Source organism: Caloenas nicobarica, chromosome 3, assembly GCF_036013445.1.
Source record: "Caloenas nicobarica isolate bCalNic1 chromosome 3, bCalNic1.hap1, whole genome shotgun sequence".
In the NCBI taxonomy this organism is placed as follows: domain Eukaryota; kingdom Metazoa; phylum Chordata; class Aves; order Columbiformes; family Columbidae; genus Caloenas; species Caloenas nicobarica.
In genome coordinates this window covers 95,588,880-95,610,383 of record NC_088247.1, presented here as the reverse complement: position 1 = coordinate 95,610,383, position 21,504 = coordinate 95,588,880, and the positions used below count along the sequence as shown (strand labels likewise).

Genomic DNA, 21,504 nt, shown 5'->3' with positions numbered 1-21,504 from the left:
TGTTCAAGCGCTTGAATGTTCCTCTGTAACATATGGCAATTGTCAGGTAAAAATAATTAGTGTAAAAGTAAGGCAGTGTTTTCCTTGCATGAATTCTTACTTTTTGAGCACTATCTACTTTGTACACTGAGATCGTCAGTAAAATACCTTTATGAATTTCTAATTTCATCCAAACTGTGTATTTTATCCTGAATTTATTCTAAATAACAACTGAATTACTTCTAGTAGCATATCCTTTAGTTGCTCCTCCCCACCAAAGCCAATACAAAAAATATGTGAAAACCAGACTGCATTCTAGACAGAAAATGAAATAATGGGAAAAAAAAGGCAAATATTTAGGGAGACTAAAAAGATGGATTTACAGCCCTATATGTAACAACAACTAAATTCACTGTAAACCTTGTTTGTCTCTAAGACACAGGAAAATTATTTAGCTCTAAGAAAGAGTTATATGTGATTCGCTCAGATTCGATGTCTTGTTGCTCCTGTTGTTTGGTTTTGTTACATCAGATCTAAGGAATCATACAGGAGATTGTTCAGTTATTTGCACTAAAAAAGTGAACACTGGAATTTTTTGTCAAATGCATTAAATTTGTCCTACTGGAGGGAGAAAATGATGTGGATTGGTGTGTGTTGAAAGTTGTGGCCTAATGTGAATGTAATACATTGAATACAAGTGTAAGAATTATGCAGAAGAAATTAGGCCCTTGTTTTGTTTTGGTTTTTTTGGCTGCTAGGTTTTTATTACATGGTTTAAGAGATCAATTTTGCATTCTGTTCTACTAATCTTTGTGGATGTTACCAGCCCCTTCCTTACTCGGTGACTGTGGAACTGGTCCCCTAATTAGATGGTACTCCTGTGAACACGCAGCATTGTGCACATTTTAGGAATACTACAAAAATGCTGTCACTAATGTGGCAAACTGGTATTATTTCACCAATAAAATAGTACTTCTTCCTAAGAAAACATGAAGTTGAATCCATGTCAAAGAAAGTAAGCAAGCTTTCATCTCTGCATAGTACCTTCTAACATGTCTGTTTTAATTAAATAGGGTTATTAGTTACTCCTGCGGGTAATCAGTTATGTGGGAAACAAGATCCAAATTTCCAAGATTAATATATTTGTCGTGGGATGTTCTTCTGAAATGTTACCTATAGACGATGTAGAAAACATTATTTTCACTCCTTTTCATGTATCAGAAGGTGGATTCTCTCGTTAGATTTGAGTACTTGATCTCGTTCCAGGTGAAGGCTTAGTGGAAAATTAATGCATTGGTTTATGTTTAATGCTATCTGTATTAAAATGACTGCAGACATATTGCAGTCAGCTCTAATATATAATGACTGGTGAGTAAACCTAAGAACCATGGCACCAGCAAGGTGATAGAAACCTTTGTTATCCTGCTTCCATTTAGGTTAACAGCAGGACCAAACCACTTGTCTTATTCAGTGACTTTTATTTAAAAAGTTAAGACAGGCAGAGTAAGGACATATGAATTGAGAACTATGGATTTTAAAAAAATAGATTAATGCCCTACTTAGATGAAGAAACAAGTTTCCTGTCTCATTGGTTGAGATGCTGAGTTTTTGCTCAGAAAATGTGAATTCTCTCCTAAAATCAACAGGTTTCTTTTGTGGATCTGCTTAGTTCATGGCATTGATTCATGCCTCAATTTCTCTTTGTATAAAATGGCATTAGCAACAGTTAATTAAGTTTTTAAAGAGCTTTAAGGCCTCTGGATAAAACACGTCAATGCACACAGGGTGTTATCTGACCTCCAAGTACTGGTTGAGGAAGACTAGCTGTTTTTTGAGAAGGATGCTGTGTTGTAGGCTGCCCCTTACAGCAGAATTAGTTAACAGAATTTTGCTTATTCTCAGGCAAATATCTTTCCCTTTTATTATGATTTCAGCATGCTGCTCCCCATGTTCACATGACTAATGGTAAGGCCTTGCAGGCCAGCGCAAGTGCCATTAAGACAAGCACCATTCCAGTGATCAAGAGACAGAGGCAAAATTGGCTTGATGCTTCAGATGATGGTTTCTTTATAGCTACAGAAGAGACCAGGTAAGAGAAATTAAATTTAATCAGGGAACAAGGCTTTGCTGCATACATGTCATTGATCCACTATTTGAATAACAGGTTTTGACATTGTTGTTCGAGGTTGTATTACAGTAAAGAGCAACGTTACATCAAAACATATGTCCAACTTCGCATCTCTTGCATACTAATCAGTATTTCACTAATTGGACTTATTCAGGCAGAGCTACTTCTCTCTGGCAAAGATTAGAACTTTTAATTTTTACTAACTGTAGTCCATATACAATGAAGTTTAAGGCACCTCTGATCATTCACCAAAAGATAAATGCATCCACATTGTATGTTATACTCTAAAATTTTTAGAGTTAGAAGATATATAGCACACAACAGAGAAATTTACAGCAGATAGCTTCTTTTCCAGGCTAGAAATTGATTTCCTTTAAAAGCAATTAAGATGATCATATTTTCAGTCTTTCATTTACAGATTAATTGGTAAAACTTAATGAGCTTTTGCTTTTCCCAGTAGAGCTCGATGTCACAGAAAAGTCACTTGTTTTCTGGAGGCTCCTCTGTTCTTTTCTTCCCCTGTTAAGATCTGGCCATTCGCTGATTGAATTCAAACTAAGACAAGAAATTACAGTATAATTTTGTAAGCTGTGGTTGCTGGGCCTGTTATTTAAAAAACATTAAAATCTTGCTTAAGCAAGGGGATTATTACAGCAAGTAACATCAGACTGCTCAACACTTCTGTGATTATTTCACAAGCCTAGAAAAGCTGGTAGTTGAACAAAAACATAAATAATAAAATGAGGGAAGAGAAAGAACATAGGTAAATTTAGAGCTAACAGAGGAAAATGTGCATATTTAGTCCCGTTTATGGTAGATTCAGCTAGGGAAGACAGAATACTAGTATGTGACAATTTGGTGGTTATTTCAAGATCAATTAAATACAGCACTTCATTTTCCTTTTGTATGAGGAATGCGACAATTCAGAGAGTGGTAGAAGGATGATGAGCTCTTAGGCTTCTGTTATCTATCCCAGATTGGTAGCATTCACTATTTTGAGAGATGTTTGATGCAAAGAGCTTAGTAGTATCAGACTAATCCCTAGTGACTATGCCCTCAAAGTGAGACTGGTAACCTTTCAAAGTTTTATAGAGAAGTGCCTGTCAGAGGATGAGATTAGTCCTACACTGACAGTGCTTGTCTCTCCCCACTGATCTCAGAGGTAGCCCAGACAACTGGCCTAGACTAGATGTTTAAATTCCAGGTGATTGAACTATGGTGACATGAATCCTGCCTTTGCAAAACACTCATCTGTGATAGCCCTGCCTGTTCCCATCCTGGGACCTCCCTCCCCACTCCCGTGGCTGTGAACACCATACCCAGGCCAGGCGGCAAGGCTGAACTTGCCCTTTGTCCTGTTCCACACCTCCGGTGGTGGTAAACGAGGGGCTTAGTCCTCAGGTAACATTTGAAGTCTTTTGGTATGGGGAACATAGGGCAGTTAGTCCTCATTGATACTCCTTCAAACAGGGAGGGGCCTGAAGATGTTGTGCCTGAAGATGTCACACTGGCCGGCGCTGAAGAAGCGCAGCAGGGAATGCTCAAGGACTGGTGTGGGTTGAGCCCCCCCAGTACCTGTTCCCAGTCTGACCAGAGCTAACCCTGTAGGTTGAGTGCTGGTACATATCCATGCACCTTCCTTCCGTGCTAGCAACACAGCAGGAGTAATAGCTCCTCACTCACATTAATCTTCAAAACTGTAACCAGTGCGAGACAGCAGCTTTTTATCCATTGGAACTCTGTTTCACATGAGATCTGTTCCTTCTCTCACAGAGCTTCAGACCTTTTCCTTTTTTTTTTTTTTTTTTTTTCCCCTGCCCCTGTCATCATGCCATCCGCATTAATTCCTTCCCTACCTCAGGTGGTTTTCTCCTTTCCAACTTTTTCTTTTGATCCTCTCCACCTTTTCTCCAAGGTTATTTAAAAGAGATCACAGAATCACAGAATGTCAGGGATTGGAAGGGACCTCGAAAGATCATCCAGTCCAATCCCCCCGCCACAGCAGGAACACCCAGATGAGGTTACACAGGAAGGCGTCCAGGCGGGTTTTGAATGTCTCCAGAGAAGGAGACTCCACAACCTCCCTGGGCAGCCTGTTCCAGGCTCTGTCACCCTCACTGAGAAGAAGTTTCTTCTCAAATTTAAGTGGAACCTCTTGTGTTCCAGTTTGAACCAATTGCCCCTTGTCTTACCATTGGTTGTCACCAAGAAGAGCCTGGCTCCATCCTCCTGACACTCACCCTTGACATATTTACAAACATGAATGAGGTCACCCCTCAGTCTCCTCTTCTCCAAGCTAAAGAGACCCAGCTCCCTCAGCCTTTCCTCATAAGGGAGATGCTCCACTCCCTTCATCATCTTTGTTGCCCTGCGCTGGACTCTCTCCAGCAGTTCCCTGTCCTTCTGGAACTGAGGGGCCCCAAACTGGACACAATATTCCTGATGCGGTCTCACCAGGGCAGAATAGAGGGGAAGGAGCTCATTTTCCTCTCAGCTCTTACTTGCCTCAAGCCTTTACAGCTTGAAGTGGAAAGCACTGCCTGGTTCTGCTGCTAGGAATTCACTAACACCCAAGAAGACAATTAAATGCTCTTCTCTTTAGTGCCTGACAGCCAGCCTGTCCTGTGATAGTTCATGAAGCTGACCACAGCCATGACACAGTTGAATGCAATATAATTGCAATGGGAGGAGATGTTTGTGAAAAAGCAGCAAACAATTTATCCACTCCTGCAACAGAAAGAAAAAAAAATCGCTTGCCAGTTTGCAGCCTTTTAGGTGTTTAAATACGTTCTGAACACAGCTCAGAAATAATCATCCCGTATGAGTCAAGAAAACAGCTCATTCTTTAGGGCACTTCGTTTGTGCTGCATCAGGATCTAGTCTGTTTTATCATGTGTATTTGTTCATTAAAAATACATGTAAGACCGACACATATAATCATAGAATGGTTTGGGTTGGCAGAGACCTCCAAAGATCATCTCTTCCGTCCCCTCTGCCATGAGCAGGAACGTCTTCAACTAGATCAGGTTGCTCAGAGCCCCATCCGGCCTGGCCTTGAATGTCTCCAGGGGTGGGGCATCGACCACCTCTCTGGGCAACCCCATTTGATGTTTCACCACCGTTATCGTAAATAATTTCTTCCTTATAGCTAGTCTAAATCTCCTCTCCTTTAGTTTAAAACCATTACCCCTTGTCAACCCCTTCACAACAAGCCCTGCTAAAAAGTCTCTCCCCATCTTTCTTATAGGCCCCTTTTAAGTGCTGAAAGGTGCAATAAGGTCTCCCCAGAGCCTTCTCTTCTCCAGGCTGAACAACCCCAACTCTCCCAGCCTGTCCTCACAGCAGAGCTGTTCCAGCCCTCTGATCATTTCTGTGGCCTCCTCTGGCCCCTCTCCAACAGGTCCGTGTCTTTCCTGTGCTGAGGGCTCCAGAGCAGGACACAGAACTCCACGTGGGTTCTCACCAGAGCAGAGCAGAGGGGCAGAGTCACCTCCCTTGACCTGCTGGCCACGCTCCTTTTGATGCAGCCCAAGGTACAACTGGCCTTCTGGGCTGCAAGCGCACATTGCCAGCTCATGTCCAACCTTTCATCCACCAGTACCCCCAAGCCCTTCTCTGCAGGCCTGCTCTCAATCCCTTCATCCCCCGGCCTGTATGGGTACCCGTGCTTGCCCCAGCACATACTGATTACAGCAAAAGTAAGAATATTTTTTAGCATGATTACAGCCTGCAAAAAGGAAATCATTTTTTAGTATAATGTTTTGTTTACAGCAGTCCATAATAATTTTCATTTTTCCATCCTAACACATTTTTGTTTGTGCAGTGAATTAAGGTTTAAGATGCATATTTCCATAAAATATCCAGTAGGGAGTCTAGAGGGTAAATTTTCTCAGCTAAAAAAAATATACTACAGTATTTGGTTGAGAACAAAAATGTAATATTGCTGCTAAACTAAATAAGGTGCCAGTGTATTTCATGCTAACCAAGCCAAAGATGCATAACACAAGCATTCCGAATTTTATTATCTATCAATAGATTAGATGATTATATGTATTAATGCCTATAGCTCCATTTTAGAAGGTATTTTAAAATAAATTACCATCCTTCCCCCTCTGAATTTAAGCACCAGTCATATTTCTTTAAAGTTAAATATTGTATATCTAATTGCTCACAGATTCCAGATATTTCTAGTGATGAATGAGTAGGGAGCTAAATATTCAGAGCAGGGAAAATAATTGTAGAAGAAACAAAAGGACTGGAGTTTACTTCTGAAGTTCAACATGCTTTAGGTGCTGATCTACTCTTCAGGGTAGAACAGGAATGTACTTCAATCCATCGCAATGTGCATCCTCATACATTTCAGCTTCTTTTTTTTTTTTTTTTTTAAGCTGTAGCTTTTTAAAAGCAGTTTCCTCGGCATAATTCCCATTTGCATTGCCCTCTCTCCAGGCCCAGCAGCCTCTGCACAGCTGGGCTGCACGTTGTCGGGATGCTGAGCCACAGTTGTTATGGCCCTTGGCCAGTTTGGGGAAGGGACAGAGTGAGTTTGCATCTGCCTACATACTAGTGCTGTGAATGAATCACTCATATGAATTTCTTGATTGATCTACACCTATATGGAGAGATCTCCCCTTCTTGAATACCTACCAGCACGCTCAGTCAATTTTGCCATTGAATACAGAGGTCCCCAGTATCGCTCTTTCGTCTGTGGTGACAGGCCGCACTCTCCATGCAAGAAACCTTCCTCATGCTTGTGTGAGTCCAGCTCACTTGGGATTTCCACACCTCTGTTCAGTCACAGGCTCAAAGCAGGGATTAATCGAGGCAGGAAACCAGGTGACAGTTCAAGAACACTTACCTTCACATTACATCATAATTTTAGGTTGACCTTTGCTGGATTTAAATTTTTTGTATTTTCCTTTACTCTTACCCTTTTTGAATGAAAAAGGAATTCTCATTCCCTACTGTGAAATAACTTGCTCAAGATTTTGTTCCAAAGTGCAAATCTGTTTATGCAATTCATTGAAAAAAATCACTCTTTAAAGAACCTTACGTTTATCACTACTCACCAAGGGAGACTCCTTGCTTCTTTTTAATTTACTTAGATATTAACTGCTAGAATTCTCTTAGCACTAGGTACGTGCTTTAGGATCAACAAAAAGTCTCATAACTAGAAAAGAACTTTATTCAGAATGTTGTACTAAATCACTTTTGCTATAAGGAAGCTTTTTGAGTTTTATTCCCCTTTCATTGACTAGCCGTAATGTGGATTCTTTTGTAGGCCCTGTTAGAGGTTAATGCAGAAAATTTCTATATTGTGTGAAATTAAATCCTTTATACTGAATCACCATTCTGGGAGTTAAAAAATAATTGAAAAAATGGGATTGTTCATATTATGGTCTCCAGAAGTCTCATAAACATGTAATATATCAGCTTAATATCTGTTGAGTTATATAAGACACAATCATAATCTATGAATAAATTTATTAATATTGCTGTTGGATGTCAAGGGAAATGTATCTGTTGATTAAAACTTTTACCAGTTCTAGGTATGCAGTGTGCATACAGTTCCTATACACGCACTCTGTCCATAAGAGAACACAAGTGCATGCTAATGATCATGCTTGTATAGGGACAGCTAAAACACTGTGTGGAAAATGAAATTTTTTTTTCAGCGTTTGCATTATAAGGAATGTGTGGAAATGTTTGGCTGAATGGGTTATAGCAGCAGATTCCATATGCTTTCCCTTCATGGGCCAGAAAGCATATTTGCATATAGAACTGCAGTTGAATGACTCGATGCTTGTTTCCTTTCAGTGCTGAAGCAGTTAGAAACCTTCTCACGGTAAGTGCAACTCCATTGGGAATGAGTTAACTGCAACTGCTAAAATTAGAACATGATCTTTAGCTGTTACCAGCAGACATTGCTTCCTTTTTGCCAATAAAATGATTTGAGAGGCATCCCTGTGGCAGCATTGTATAGGCAATTTTCGTATTCTTCACTTTATGTTCTCTCTCCAAAAGAAAAAGCATCCCTTGATTTGTTAAGGGTATCACAATTGCTGTGATAATTGCCTGATAGCACTCATTTTATTTCTGCATGTCTCGTGGCACACACAGAAAGCTCAAAAACAAACTTGCATGTTGAGAAAGAAGAGCATGTGAGGCTGACAACCATCTTTGGCAAAATACTGGGTCTTACCTTGCTGTCAGTGGTCTGGTTCTCTTGCAGAAGTGGGGGAGAGCAATGCTGGTGCTCGCAGCCCTGCCAGCTCCTGTATACGCCATTAGCACTCTCTGCAGTGTAGCTCTCTCCATGTAAACCCTAACCTGTACTTCTAAAAGCAAACTGAAAACTCAGGTGAACCAAACCCTTCTAAGTATCACCAGTCTTGAGAGTTGTGAATGACCTGCCCTTGACCCTCCTCCCTCCCACATGTGTTTTATATGATGATTAGACAAGGTCGGGCACAGTGTTTGAGTTACCACTTGTAGCATGTTTACTGGGAGAAAAGGGAGAAGTGGAGGAGAAATTTAGAGCACATAGCTGCAGGTCTAGATCAAAGTCAGAGTTGCAGCACTAACTGCTCTGCTCCTTCTTCCTATGCACACATACAGTTCACGTGACAGAAATGTTCATAAGTATGTTTTAGGTATGTTTATTCTTTTTTTTTCAGTTGTCTGCAACTGTGCAAAAAAATTGTGCACCAAAAAAAGTATTTTTAATATACACTCAGGGGTGACCTCTGCTTTTCATAAAGATGAGGCGATTTGATTTGAATCGGGATCCTGCTTTTGAATTTCACCATACTTGGATCCAGAGCACAGTGCATTTTCATTTCTTACTTGCATGGCATTGTGGCCATTAAACCCCGACCATGTAACCGGCTGTATGGAGACACCTGGCTGCACCCTGGGAGCACCAGCTGCAAGCCTGAGAATGTGATGCACTAGCTTCTACCCTCTAACCAAAAAATCAGCTTCCAAGGATGTGATTTTCTGGTTCCTTTACTTCTGCTGTATTATATAGTTGTCATACATCTTGAAAAGCAGTGATTACAGAATATATCACTTAGAATTATGTTGAATCCTCATTGATAGGATTGCAAATATCTTATTGATTGGCTGCAGCTGAGTATAGGTGAGCTGACAACCATTTCAATCACTGTGACAATAGTGTATGTGGGGAATTTGGGGAGGAACTGTCCTTGCTGCAATTCATGAGCGGTCCAGCTTGGCTGGCTACTGCTCGAAGATGTTACATGGTAATGAGAGCGAAAATCCATAGTCTAATAGTTCCTGTGAGCTATCATTTTGACCTTATTTAGTGTAGACTGTTCATGAATGCTACGCATTGTTCACACTTCTTCCTTGACCTGCAGCTGGGGTGCTGTGATACAGAGTCGCAACCAGCGATACAGAAACTAGATCATAATCTCTTGCCATTTGTTTCTTATTGAGCAGCTTTCGTGGACCTACAGATATTTTCTTTCTCCTGACTACTACATGAGTTTTTCCTCTGGCTCCTTTTACAGTACCTACTAAGTCAAACTAACACTACTGTGATAATGCACAAGTTTGTTTCTAAAAGCAGGATCATTCCATGAAGCTAAAATCAACTCATTTGAAGAATGTAATTTTTTTTTAACTTATAAAAGGAATAATATATATAAACATGGAAAATATGCACGTAACAAAACCCAAGGCTCAGTATAAGTTGTGCCATTAGTTATAGCTGGTAGATTTGAAGAGCGCATGGTATTAGGAGTTTTGCTTTATAAGTCTTCGGAACAAATGAAATACAACCATTCTGGTTTGGAGTGATGTATTAATCTTCTCACAGTTTAAGATGAGGTTTCAGTGACATTGCAGTAAGCTGCTCACCCTGTTTAAAGCTACATGGGAAGGGAAAGCTGTTGCAGTGGTTGGAGTGCTTACCTAGGGCTTGGGAAAATGTGATTCAGTTCCCTGCTCCCTCACAGACTTCCCGTGAGACCTCAAGCAGGTCTTTTGAGTCCGTATCTCCAAGCATTTCGATGCCAAATTCCTCGTATCAAAATTAACAAGGTGCCTAGATACTTTCTTTTCCGAAGATTTGAAGGCAGTTGTCTATGCACCCTCTGTTAATCGCCTGAAGAATCAGACAAAGAGCACTTTCTTCTTTTACAGGTCTGTTGTACATGGAGCAATTCAGAAGCCTTATAGGGGATCTGCTTTTAGAGAAAGATGATTTTATTACCTTTATTGGTAATAAAATCTCATGGAAATGCCACCCATAGTAGTCTAGAAGCTACTGACTGAAACTGAGTGATGTGTTAGTTTCAGGGTTGTCTCCACTGATTAGCAGGTGAAAATTAATTGGTGCACAGCTTCAGTGATGACCGCAGGGAGACTGAGGCTAAAAACAGATGGTTGGAAATGACCTACTTACTGCTGCCTGAAAAGTCACACTGTTGGATCTTGTAAAATGATCTTGTCTGATCCTACCCCGTTGTGAGCAGAAATTCAAATATGCTGCCTCTCTATGGGGGCTTAGAAACTGAAGTATATTTTTGCAATTGCATCTTAGTAGGAGCTTGAATGTGGTTAATTCACTGAACTCGGCTAAAGAGACACATTTAGAGGTGTTACTCAACCACTTGCAGTCTTCTCTGCTCCCTTTGATGAAAGTCATTTCACATTCAGACAGTAGCTGCACAAGTAGCCAGAGCATTTTACATTTCGGAGGGAAATATAATTTCTGAAATGAGACTTTTTGCAAAAATTTATTGTCTTAGGAAACTTGGAGGGAGGGGAGGGAAGAACTTAAATGAAACCCTGGGATAATAGTAAGTGCATTAAGGATTGTCTTAAATGCAGATGTTGGTGGAGAAGCTCCTGTATAAGTACTTAACTTTTCCATAAATCTCGTTCCCTTTGTTAGACGTTCCAGACCCAATTCAGCAAAGCTCTTAAGTGCATGCCCAACTCCCACTGAATGCAGTCTGTCAGCTAAAGTACATCATGTAGTCAGTAAAACGCCTTAGATGTCAGATGTTAAATTGAAATCTCATACAATTCTTTTAACCTGTTTTCTTACGGTTCTTGACAAATTTTGAATTTCCTGCGGTATGGTTGGCCATTTCAGAAGGTTTTCCTTCAGAAGCTGTCTTTTGTGTTTGTGCAGAGGATTTGATGTAGCTGAACCCAATCCTCTTTACAGGATGTTTTAACTGAAAGTCTTAGGGCTTAGTTTTTTGTTAGCTTCCTGCTCAGTTTTTTCCTAAATCCACATCCCCGGTGGGAATGTGTCATCTTGTAAGATTTGGTTGTCTTTTATTGTGGGAGTTAAAACCAATTTGGTTTTGAACAAGAAGAAATTTTTCTATAAAGAAATATCTTTGTATGGGAAGCCAATTTCTCTTTTGAAGCCTTTGGAAACAGGCAAAATAACAATAAAAATGCTAAATTGTCAGACCGGCAGACCCTTCTGTGTATTTAAGTATCGAAGAAAAGATAAAGACAAGATTAATTATACAATTGTTACCTATAGCAAGGCTAGAGTAACACTGGTTTAGGACTAAAATTACGCTGGTCTCAACATTCCTATGCCTAAAGCACAGAGCTGTTGATGATTGTAATCCTCAAACACCGCACAATGTCAGTCTTCAGATATCTTTTTCCCATTTTACAATTTTTGTGCCATGTGAGCAATAGTAATTTTAGTATAAACTGGGCACAGGGATAAGAATTATTTCATCTGAAGGCACAGAAATACACAGCAATAATGTGCATGTAGATATAGAAACTAGGGAAATCCTGTGGTGAACAAACTGTTGCTAAAGTTAAACAGCAAAGAAGATGATAAAACTGTACAGTGGTGAACACATTCAAAAATATGTCAGTGATCCTCACAGTCTTAAAATTCACACAGAACTGCCTACTAACTTTCATTTATAAGTTGTCCTGTATTGGATTCTTCATTTAAATTACAGATAGAGGACTAATTCTGAGTTACATTTTGGTGAATGTATTTAACAATTTATTCTTATTGTATTCCTCTCTTGTTTCTGGTTTGGTTTGGTTTTGGTTTTTGTTGTTGCATTTTGGTGGGGGATTTTTTGTTGGTGGAGGGCAGTTTTGTTTGTTTTGGGGGGGGGTTGTTTTTTTTGTTTTGGTTTGGTTTTTGTTGTTGTTCTTTTTGCTTGGTTGGTTTGGTTTTGGGGGTTTTTTTATGTGTGTGTGGGGGGGGTTGTTTTTGCTTTTTTTTTTTTTTTTTTAAACTCATTAGGGTCTTTTAAATGCATGACCCTCTGGCATTAATGTAAATAAGGATGTGGAAAAACAAATGTTAGTTCGTCTCTTTTTGTGAATAAGCTTGCATAAGTAACTACCTAGGCATTTAAATGTAAAATGCCAAAGAGAACATAATGACTGAGACTGTGAAAGCCAATCACAGAGATAACAGTTCTTGTCAAACATCTAAGGAGACTGGCTGGCTGTTTTCCTTACTTGTATTATGGATAGGGGCTCAAACATTTACCTGACAAAATACAATGAAAGCATCGTTAGTGGAAAAAGCACAGATCCACACGTTAAAATTCCTACATTGCCTCTGTTGTTGATGACACCAGACAAGTAATTTAACCTCTGAGTAGCTCCACCTTTTTGTCTGTAAAATTGAATGATATTGATGTATACCTATTCTTAAGGATGCTGTACAGTTTTTAATTAAGCAGTCCAGCAAGCACTATGAGATACTGATATGAAAAGCGCTGACCGTAGGAGGATAAGCATCAGAAATGAACTCTAATAGACCTTTGGTAACATGAATATTAAAAAAAAATAAATCCAATCTTTGAAACGAAGCTGGCCTTAGAAATTAGCGTGAAATCTTTCTGTGGCAAAGCTTTCTCTGTTGATGCCACAGTACAGATTTCTAATCCATATTCTGCATCAGAGCTTCTGTGTGCAGAGTAAGTGCTGATTATGCGAGAGATCGATGGTGTGAAGCAGAGCCCCAGGGGAATGTTTTGTGAGGGAACTTTTGTTCTCCAACTGTTTCTGGTAAGACTGATTAATTTTGATTTTCAGCTGTTGCTTAATAGCAAGTAGCCAGAATGCCAACAAGCTCCTCCAAATATACTCTATGTGTGCATCTATTATTCCAGGAAAAGTATATGCGTAATTGATAAAGAGGAAAAATGTCGTCAATTTTTGAGCCTCAGGTAATATTATATGCAGTAATACAGCATCCAGGCCGAAAATCTCAGGTGAAACCTACTCTGAAGTAATCAAACAAGATAAGGAAAGAAAGAGAGAGAGAGAGAAAGATGAACTAATGAAAAGCCATACAAAAAAGATTTTATCCTAATAAATAAAATGCTAAAGTAGTTAAGATGGGGTGTTTGAAGTGTGTCAGAGTTGGAAAGAGCAACAGAAGTAAATTATCTTCCTCCCTCACAGCCCCCTGAGCATATAACGGAAAGTTTTCTGTTATCTTGGACTTAAATAACCATATTTAGTTAGCGTGATATTTTTGAAAGTTTTCAGCACAGTATTTAATGTTGCTGGGGAAATGCCACTTAATACTTACAACCCAAGGCCAGAAACAGGACTTGTATATTCTGAACATTTTTGTCATCTTAAAGACTGGGATAATGCTTGAATTTTGAGTTAATATGGAAGATGTGTGGGGAGTAGGTGCAAGCAACGTTGTGTTCCACTCTTAGACAGCTCTGATGCACCTTTTCTCCAATTTCTTGCCTGTCTTAGGAAAAAAAATTAATGCCGCCATGTGGGTAATATTTTCATCTAATAACACGTGATGTTTAATCAGTATAGAGAGTGGCCATCCTTCTGCAGGATAGCTAGATGCTAATAAAAATTCCTACTGGTAGAAGATAAAGTTATGTAGTGTAGGAGTTCACCCACACCCTGCTGATACATTTAGGAAGAATAAAGGATTTGCTTTGAGATCTCCTGGAGTTTGTGAGCTGTAGAAAGCTTTCTGGCTCCTGGGATTCCCAGGGTGCCTATGTATTGACATATCTGCAGTGATCTTGTGTGTGTGTTCATGGGGCGGAGAGGTTAAGCAACTCTTTCTTTGACAGCAAGCTTAATGCCTTGCAACCTCTCAAGTCGATGGTGACTAGGGAGAGGCTAATGAATTTCAGATAAGGTGAAGAGCAGCTGTCCTATAGCTCAGGTTATGCGTCTGTTGAAGCTTGAGCCACTGTGGGTTTTTTCTAAGGAGTATGAATAATTTACTTTTTACCCATTCCACTGAGCTACCTTTGCTGGGACTTACTGGTTGTAATCCACTGTACAAAGCTGGACGCTGTGGTGAAGCGCCATGAATCCAAAGACAGGCCTTTCTCCTTTCTTTGAGGGGAAAACTGCCTGAGGAACGTGGCTCTGAGCATGCCTCTGCTGTAGTCACTGCTCCGTGGTGTGTAACGTGAAATACCATCCCTGCCGAGTTAACAAAGCTCCACCAGAGATGCAGGGCAAATCCTGAGCTACTTAATCCATGTTGAGCTCTGTGGTGTCCGTGATTGCTACCAGCTCGATCAAGGTTGTGGTTTTTTTCCTTTAAACTGTGCCTACCACAAATCAGTCTGGTGGGGTCTCCTTGCTGCTGGCTTCTGCGAGAAGTCAGCGTTGCACTGAAACTGGAGTGTAATCATTTTTGTCCTGGCCATCTGCAGTAGGTGACTTTAGTCTCTTGGTGGTACGTACCAAGCTCACAGATGAACTGGGAGGATAATTTCATTGCTGATTGTTAAGATTTAGATTTAGTCATCAAATGATGACTGCTGTAAGACAGCATTTCTTTAATTCCTTCTCTCCAAGCATCCTAAACCACTTTAAAATATTAATGAAATACGCCATTTTCAGGGACAATGAAAGCATGGAAAAACCTGTTGAATGAGATGACTTTTCCAAAAGCCATGCCAGTTGTTTGCAGTAAAACTGGATATAAATCATTTCAATAATGGTTTAGGTTCCTGTTGTTCTAGGCACTCTAAAAATGCACACAAAGACATGGTTTCTGCTCCGAGGAGATTTTGAGTAGATTTTAAATCAGCAGCAGGTAGAAAGACACAGGTAGCTTATGCCATGCGACAAGTCAGGTGTGACACAGTTATAGAAGTCTGTGCTTTAAACACTTGACCTGGATTTTTCCTCCCGGTAAAGAAAACACTCAAAACCCCATTATTTATTTCTTTTTATATATATACACACACACATATACACATAGTAGCTATAAGCTGTTGTTCTGAAACACAAAACATCAGAGAAACCCTCAAGGTGGTGCAATGCTTGAAAATACTATATTAAGCTGCTTAGGAAGATCTGACACTGTAATTTGTAAGTGGTGTATCTGTAAATTATTGTTCACAGAGAACAGTTTTTCTCCATAAATATTTATACCAAATTGGAAGATAAACACCAGCAAAGGAAGACATTTCCTTGCTAGGAGGAGAAAAATAAGACAAGCTCTTAAAACATTTAAATGATGCTGGCATGTCTACAGCAGCACCTCTTTAATCTTATAAAGGTTGTACCACTCTCTCTGCCATCTGTATGAGTTTTATAATGCAACTAAGTGGCTCATCGCAACTGCTTTCTCATAGTCCAATGCTTATTAAAACACTTCCAATTTGTTTTATAAATGAAAATTTCACGAAGGATCTTAATTTTAAAAAGCCTATGAATGTCAACCCACTTCTGCCTTCCAAATATATTTCTCCTAGTTTCCGTCATTTGGAAATTAGATTAAAACTTTAATGGAATATGGGTAAGCTTTTGCTCAAAGTCCTGAGGAAAAAAAAAACCTGTCTAAACCAGCAAGCCACATAGACAGTTAAATAAAATACTTCTCATTTCCACACAGGTAGAAATGTAGGAAGTGCTGTGAGTCATTCAGTCTCTCTGTAACCTGTCAGGTTTCTAAGAATCTGTGCCTACAGCTTCATTTCAGTTAAATTCTCTTTGAGCAGACTCAGCATTGCACACATTTCTGCCTTCCACTTTGTTTAAAAGCCTGTTCAAATTAATAGAAAGCCTATCAGCCTCCTAAGATAGTTCCCCACCTTGTAATTTAATCCACCGAATAGTTACAGTGTACCTCTGGATACAACAAGCCCTCAGAGAAATGAATGATAATTAGGTCTAATAACCCCCAAGGAATTATAGTTATTTTTTAAATAGTTGTTTTTCCTAACTGGCCTTGAGTTCGCACTGAAAATTTACATTGCACAAAACTTATATTGCCCTGAAGCAGCAGCAACTTCACTAATCTTTTGTCTAGAAGACTTTTTTCAGTTTAGTTTTTCTCTCTGAACATCTTGATGATTAGACTGGCTGCAAATTTCGCAGACTGCAAAATCCTGCCTTGCTGTAGTTAATGTGTAAAACTCCACCTCCTCCCAGGGTTCCCCATATTTGGTACACCTGACACATTTAAGTTGCTGTTTACAGTTGCCAAGTCCTACCAGAATACTTCACCCCAGTCTAGAGACTGGGTGGAATTTCAGCTACAATTGTCCAGGGGATCAGTTCTCTTATGGCTGCTGCCGACCTGTGCATATTCTTTGTGCTACCAACAATAACTGGGTAATAATATTTCCACAGTACTAGGTCTTTGTATATAAGAATGCTCAAATGGCATCAGTCTAAGAAAGACTCAGGCAAAAAAATCAAACTAATTTTGGTAGACCATGAAACGTATTATAATACTATGCCCTTCAGCTTAAAACTCTGCAGCTGGGTTTCTGTTAGGTCCTTAATATATTTTTAGTGGAAACAGCATCAAAAGCACTTCTGGACCTCGATATTTAAGAAGGGTTATGGGAATCTCAAAAGTGTGTGTGTTGGGGGCAATTCCCCTTCATAGGAAAATTTTGTTTCTTTCAAAATAAGGTTTGTCATTGCTAAAATGTCAGTGGGCCTTTCATGCAGTTAATTTTTCTCACAGTAAAAAACTTCTGCCATAACTTGAATTTATTTAGTATTACTTCTGAAGTACTGTTGGTATAGCTGAATAGACCAAAGTTACTCTAGTCATCACAACTCTGAGTCTAATGCAGAGGAGATGAGACAGATGCATAACAATTTATATATAGAAGCAGTAACAGGCACATATACGTGATATAAAGAGAGCTAAAGCAAGTAATGCCTTTAATTCCTATTAGAAAAGGCTTGAAAAACACATTATTGACTAACATCAATGGAAGGTCACCTTTATTTTATTCATGTTTAAAAATTGCTGCTGTTTCAATGTATGGCATAATTAGAACAGGGTAGTTTTGAGTCAGCTTTTACAAATGACAAATTTTGATAGCAGCTATCCCATTCCTGAGAGCTGGACATAGCAGAGTATATAGGATTGTGTTTAACTTCACCAGATGATTAGTTACATGGAATTCACTTAGATCCTGAGAAGGGGTTGGTTCATTGAGATGATTTGCCTGATTAAATTTAAGCGTGGCATAAATACCCTATACAGCGTAACTATTATTTCTACCCAGTAGGTTCTAGTCTGTGTATGAAACCTGCAAAGAGAAGCTAGACTTTAATAGTGTGTGGTACTTGTGCACGTTTCCATATTTCCCTGAATAGGTGCCAGGGGTCTTACATAGCTTTATCTGCAGTTACTAGTTGAAGTTTCATGCAGACAGAAAGAATTTGTCTTATTCCTACATTAGCAGCAGTGCATCACATTTGACAAAAAAATGAGCACGGTGGGCTTTATATACCAATCACCTATTAATAGTTTGATTCATTCTCATACCTTTGGTCTCAGGAGGGCTAGAAGTACGATACAAAGGCTTTAAAATACTTTTTAATTCACATTTCAAATGAAGTCTGTAATGCATCATACTTCAAGCACTAGTTCAAAAGTCAAAGGAAAAATCAGGGGAAAATTGCAATTACTCTTTCATAGCAACTGCAAAGGATGTTATCAATGCTACAGTTATTAAAGCCATTTATTGCCATCACCGAATAAAAGCTTTATGTAATTAAAACATATGGCTGGTATTAACTGAAAAAGGGACAGGAAATTGAACATTAAAGGTGACTCTGCTCTTAATTCACTGTATTGTTGGGGGAGGGAGGAGAGTGTGTTGAAGTGCTTGCAGTGAAAGGGCCACCGACAGCCTTATCTTTGAATTTCCTGCCTTTCATCAGCTTCTATTACAACCTGCATGTTAAAGTGTTAAAAAAGACTCTGAAGCATTACAGAACCTGATCAGTGCCTCTCAAAAAGCTCGTCTGTATTTAGATGCTAAATTCTGTAGTGTAAAGAATCAGTTCCCTCCACCCTTTGTATTTTTTGCCATAAAAAGAACAGTTTTGGCTTTTAGTGAAATGGTTGTTTTAAATATTACGTTCATGAAGTCAGTGGAAATTTCCATTCTTGCAATTTTATTTCTGAAAGGCTACGTCCCAGAGAACTAATTTCTAGAAGCATTTTCAGAATCCTGTTTAAATAGAAGTGCTGGTTTGTCTTTTTAGAGTGCATACCAGATTAGTTCTTCTGACAGTCTATATTGAGCTGCTTTTGTTTATATTACCTGAAGAGTACACTCTTTTTGTGGTTTGCTTTATGTAATGTTGATGATGACTCCTTTTTTGTTCTGCCTTTTTTCATTCTAGTTTTGAACCAGTATTTGGTGAGAATAACTACATCTTTTGACTTTACCGTCCTTACACAATAATCACAAATTGTAATCACGAATACTTTCTTGTCCTTACATATAGCGTTAGCTGCAAATTGCTTTCCTGAGTAGGAGCTTCTTGGCAGTTTATGAAGTTGCCTTATTAAAAATTCAGAAGGGCAGACTATTACCTAACATTTTTTAAACCACGGTATTCTCTAATGATTAATGACCACGTGTTCTGTAAATAAATATAGAGTTTTGCAAACAATTGTATCAAAAGGGATCCAGTTTTCTAAGATTTTGCTGGAATGATCCCCATTATTAAATCAGTGTGGGTAATCGCTATTGTCTATTCATATGAATTTACAAAACCTATCTGCCTCATTATTTTAGAAATACATGTTTCTACCAATCTCAGGTTACATTTCTATGATCTTACTATACTGGAAGATATGCAATATCTTGCCAATCAGTTGAATATCTTCTTAGGCCTAATTTAAGATGACCATGTAAAGTAAGTACTCAAACAGTAAGTTTATGTCTCTGTGGGATTGTGTGAAAAGCCTAAACTTAACTTTCCGGCAATTCCTTTTCTTCTGTTCTGCTTATTACTGAATGATGCTAAATCCTAATTTGGTATTCCAGGCCCTGAGATGCTCATGACATCCTTCTTTCAAGCATCTAAAATGACTACTTGTCTGAACCTTTTAAATATATTAACCAAAATAGATGTATTTTTCAGGGTCCCTTTAGCCGCTAAAAGCACAGTATATTCTCCTGATTTTGGCTTTTTGTTTTCTCTTTGATTGCGTTATCTTTTGTGGTCCAGTTACTTGACTGAAAGCTTATATTCGTGTAACTAAACCAGTAACTAAATATGAGTTTGAAATTTCATATGCAAATTATTATTTTAGTATTTCATAGATTTTATTTTAAGCTGATCCTGTATTTTCAGTGTCATGTGCCAACATTTTTTAGTTTCAGTGTTAACAACCCATTAAATGAAAGGGACAAATAACTTCTTGAGTTACCATCTCAAAGCCTTGACGCAGGTAGACATGTCTTCATGCTGTAGTTTGCAGTCAGGTCACATTTTCAACTTGAAAAGTTTGAATTAGCCTGTTCTTATTTAGTGTTTGAGGCCCCACTTTCCTTAAATTCATTTCCATAAGCTCAAAATCTCTGTAATTTATAAAACTACATGAATGAAAGCTAGGCTTCTGGACTTGAGTGAATTCGGAAAATAGGTAATTTTCCAGTAACGTCTGATGTTCAGGACTCTGCCAATGAAGGTGGTTCTTGACATACTCTGTGTGTGTCATTTCTGTGTTTTCTGATGCTCTACCCTGCATACACTTGGTGTGGTTATTGATTTATAATAGTAGAGAGACAGAGCAGTTGGTCAAAACAAAGCTTTTTGTTTCAGAATTAACTATGCTTGGATATATAAGATTACAATATAAACAACATGGTTGCCTGTAGTCGATATGTTTGATTTATCATCTGAAAGTCTAAAATTACGGTGAATTTACAGCACCTGGAAGGCACTAGTACAGAAAGCCCAGAGATTTGGATCATGCGTTATCTGCAGAATTGATATAGTGCAAATAACAATTTTTCCCAGCCCATCACTTTTACAGAGATAACATGTTCACTTGAGTGCCAATGAGATTCTTTCTTCTGTGGTCCTTCATGCCTGTACTGAGAAATTCCCATGGAGGTATTCCCCATTTGAACATTCTGGCCCAAGACTTCATGTAATTAAATCTTGTTGTCCAAATATTGTCTAACACCAACTCACTTTTCACTGAGCAATTGTCAGTTACTAGTTGGAGACAACTGTGAATCATCATTTGATGGACAGGGCTCACTCTTGTTGACTGTAAGTCTCGTTTCCATGAACTAGCCTTCCTGCTCTGGTAAGAGTATTTGTTATGTTTGTTATTGGCTCTTGAACAGTCTTCCGTTAAAGACTGAGATTTATCTCTTCTGTTGTTTCTCTCTTTCTTCCCCTCCTTTCCTCTTTCTCTCCATACAGAAAAATCCGTAAGAAGTTCACCAGATCACAGCTGAAAAAAGCTTCCAGAACACCTTGTTCTCCGATCATTGCCAAGACAAAGTTTCTCATGAGCAATAGGCAGGCACAAACAAACCCAGGAACCATCATGCACTGAAGATACGACAGCATCAGCACCATAATCATGTCAGAATCATGTTTAATCGTGAATGCAGATACAACAGGACCTTCCACATCTTCGAGACAGAAACAATGTACGGACAGATTGTGGCTGGGTTCTGTGTTCTGGGCAGGATCCAACAGCAGCCCTTGTCTTCCCTCCTCTCTGCAGGGGCTACTTCTGGTTCACTGTGCAGGTCTATCCCAGATTGTCCTGCTGTTCCCTCCGTTCCCAGTCATCAGCGTTGGCTGGTCAGGGAGGGACTGTTTGCACTGACCACACTGAAGGAGTATGGCTGCAGAGTCCACCCACCACATTTGTCTATGCCTTCTAGTGGCTTGGTACAAAAATATGCAGCTTGCAAATCTCTTGCAGTGTCCTTAAAGTGGGATTTAGCCTTGAGGGGCTTGCATTTTCAAAAACAACTGCAGTCTTGGGGTGTTCATATTTCTCAGTATTGGCTTGAGTCACTTTGGATTTGATTTTCTGAACTGCTGAGCATCCAGACTCTGAAATGAAGACAGGAGTTGTTTAGCAGTTCTGAAACTTAGACTGAATTAAGAAGTGCCCA

The 21,504-nt window shown here is 39.1% G+C and overlaps 1 protein-coding gene across 1 annotated transcript in view; it reads left to right on the top strand.

The window, feature by feature from the left end:
• The window catches only part of MTA3 (metastasis associated 1 family member 3), a 130,834-nt gene extending 109,904 nt beyond the window's left edge, over positions 1 to 20,930 (top strand). Inside the window, exons 18-19 of the mRNA XM_065630934.1 lie at positions 1,914 to 2,068; positions 20,795 to 20,930. Of these exons, the coding sequence (XP_065487006.1) occupies positions 1,914 to 2,068; positions 20,795 to 20,930 (291 nt within the window). The remainder of the gene's footprint in view (positions 1 to 1,913; positions 2,069 to 20,794) is intronic.
• The last annotated feature ends 574 nt before the right edge of the window (positions 20,931 to 21,504 follow it).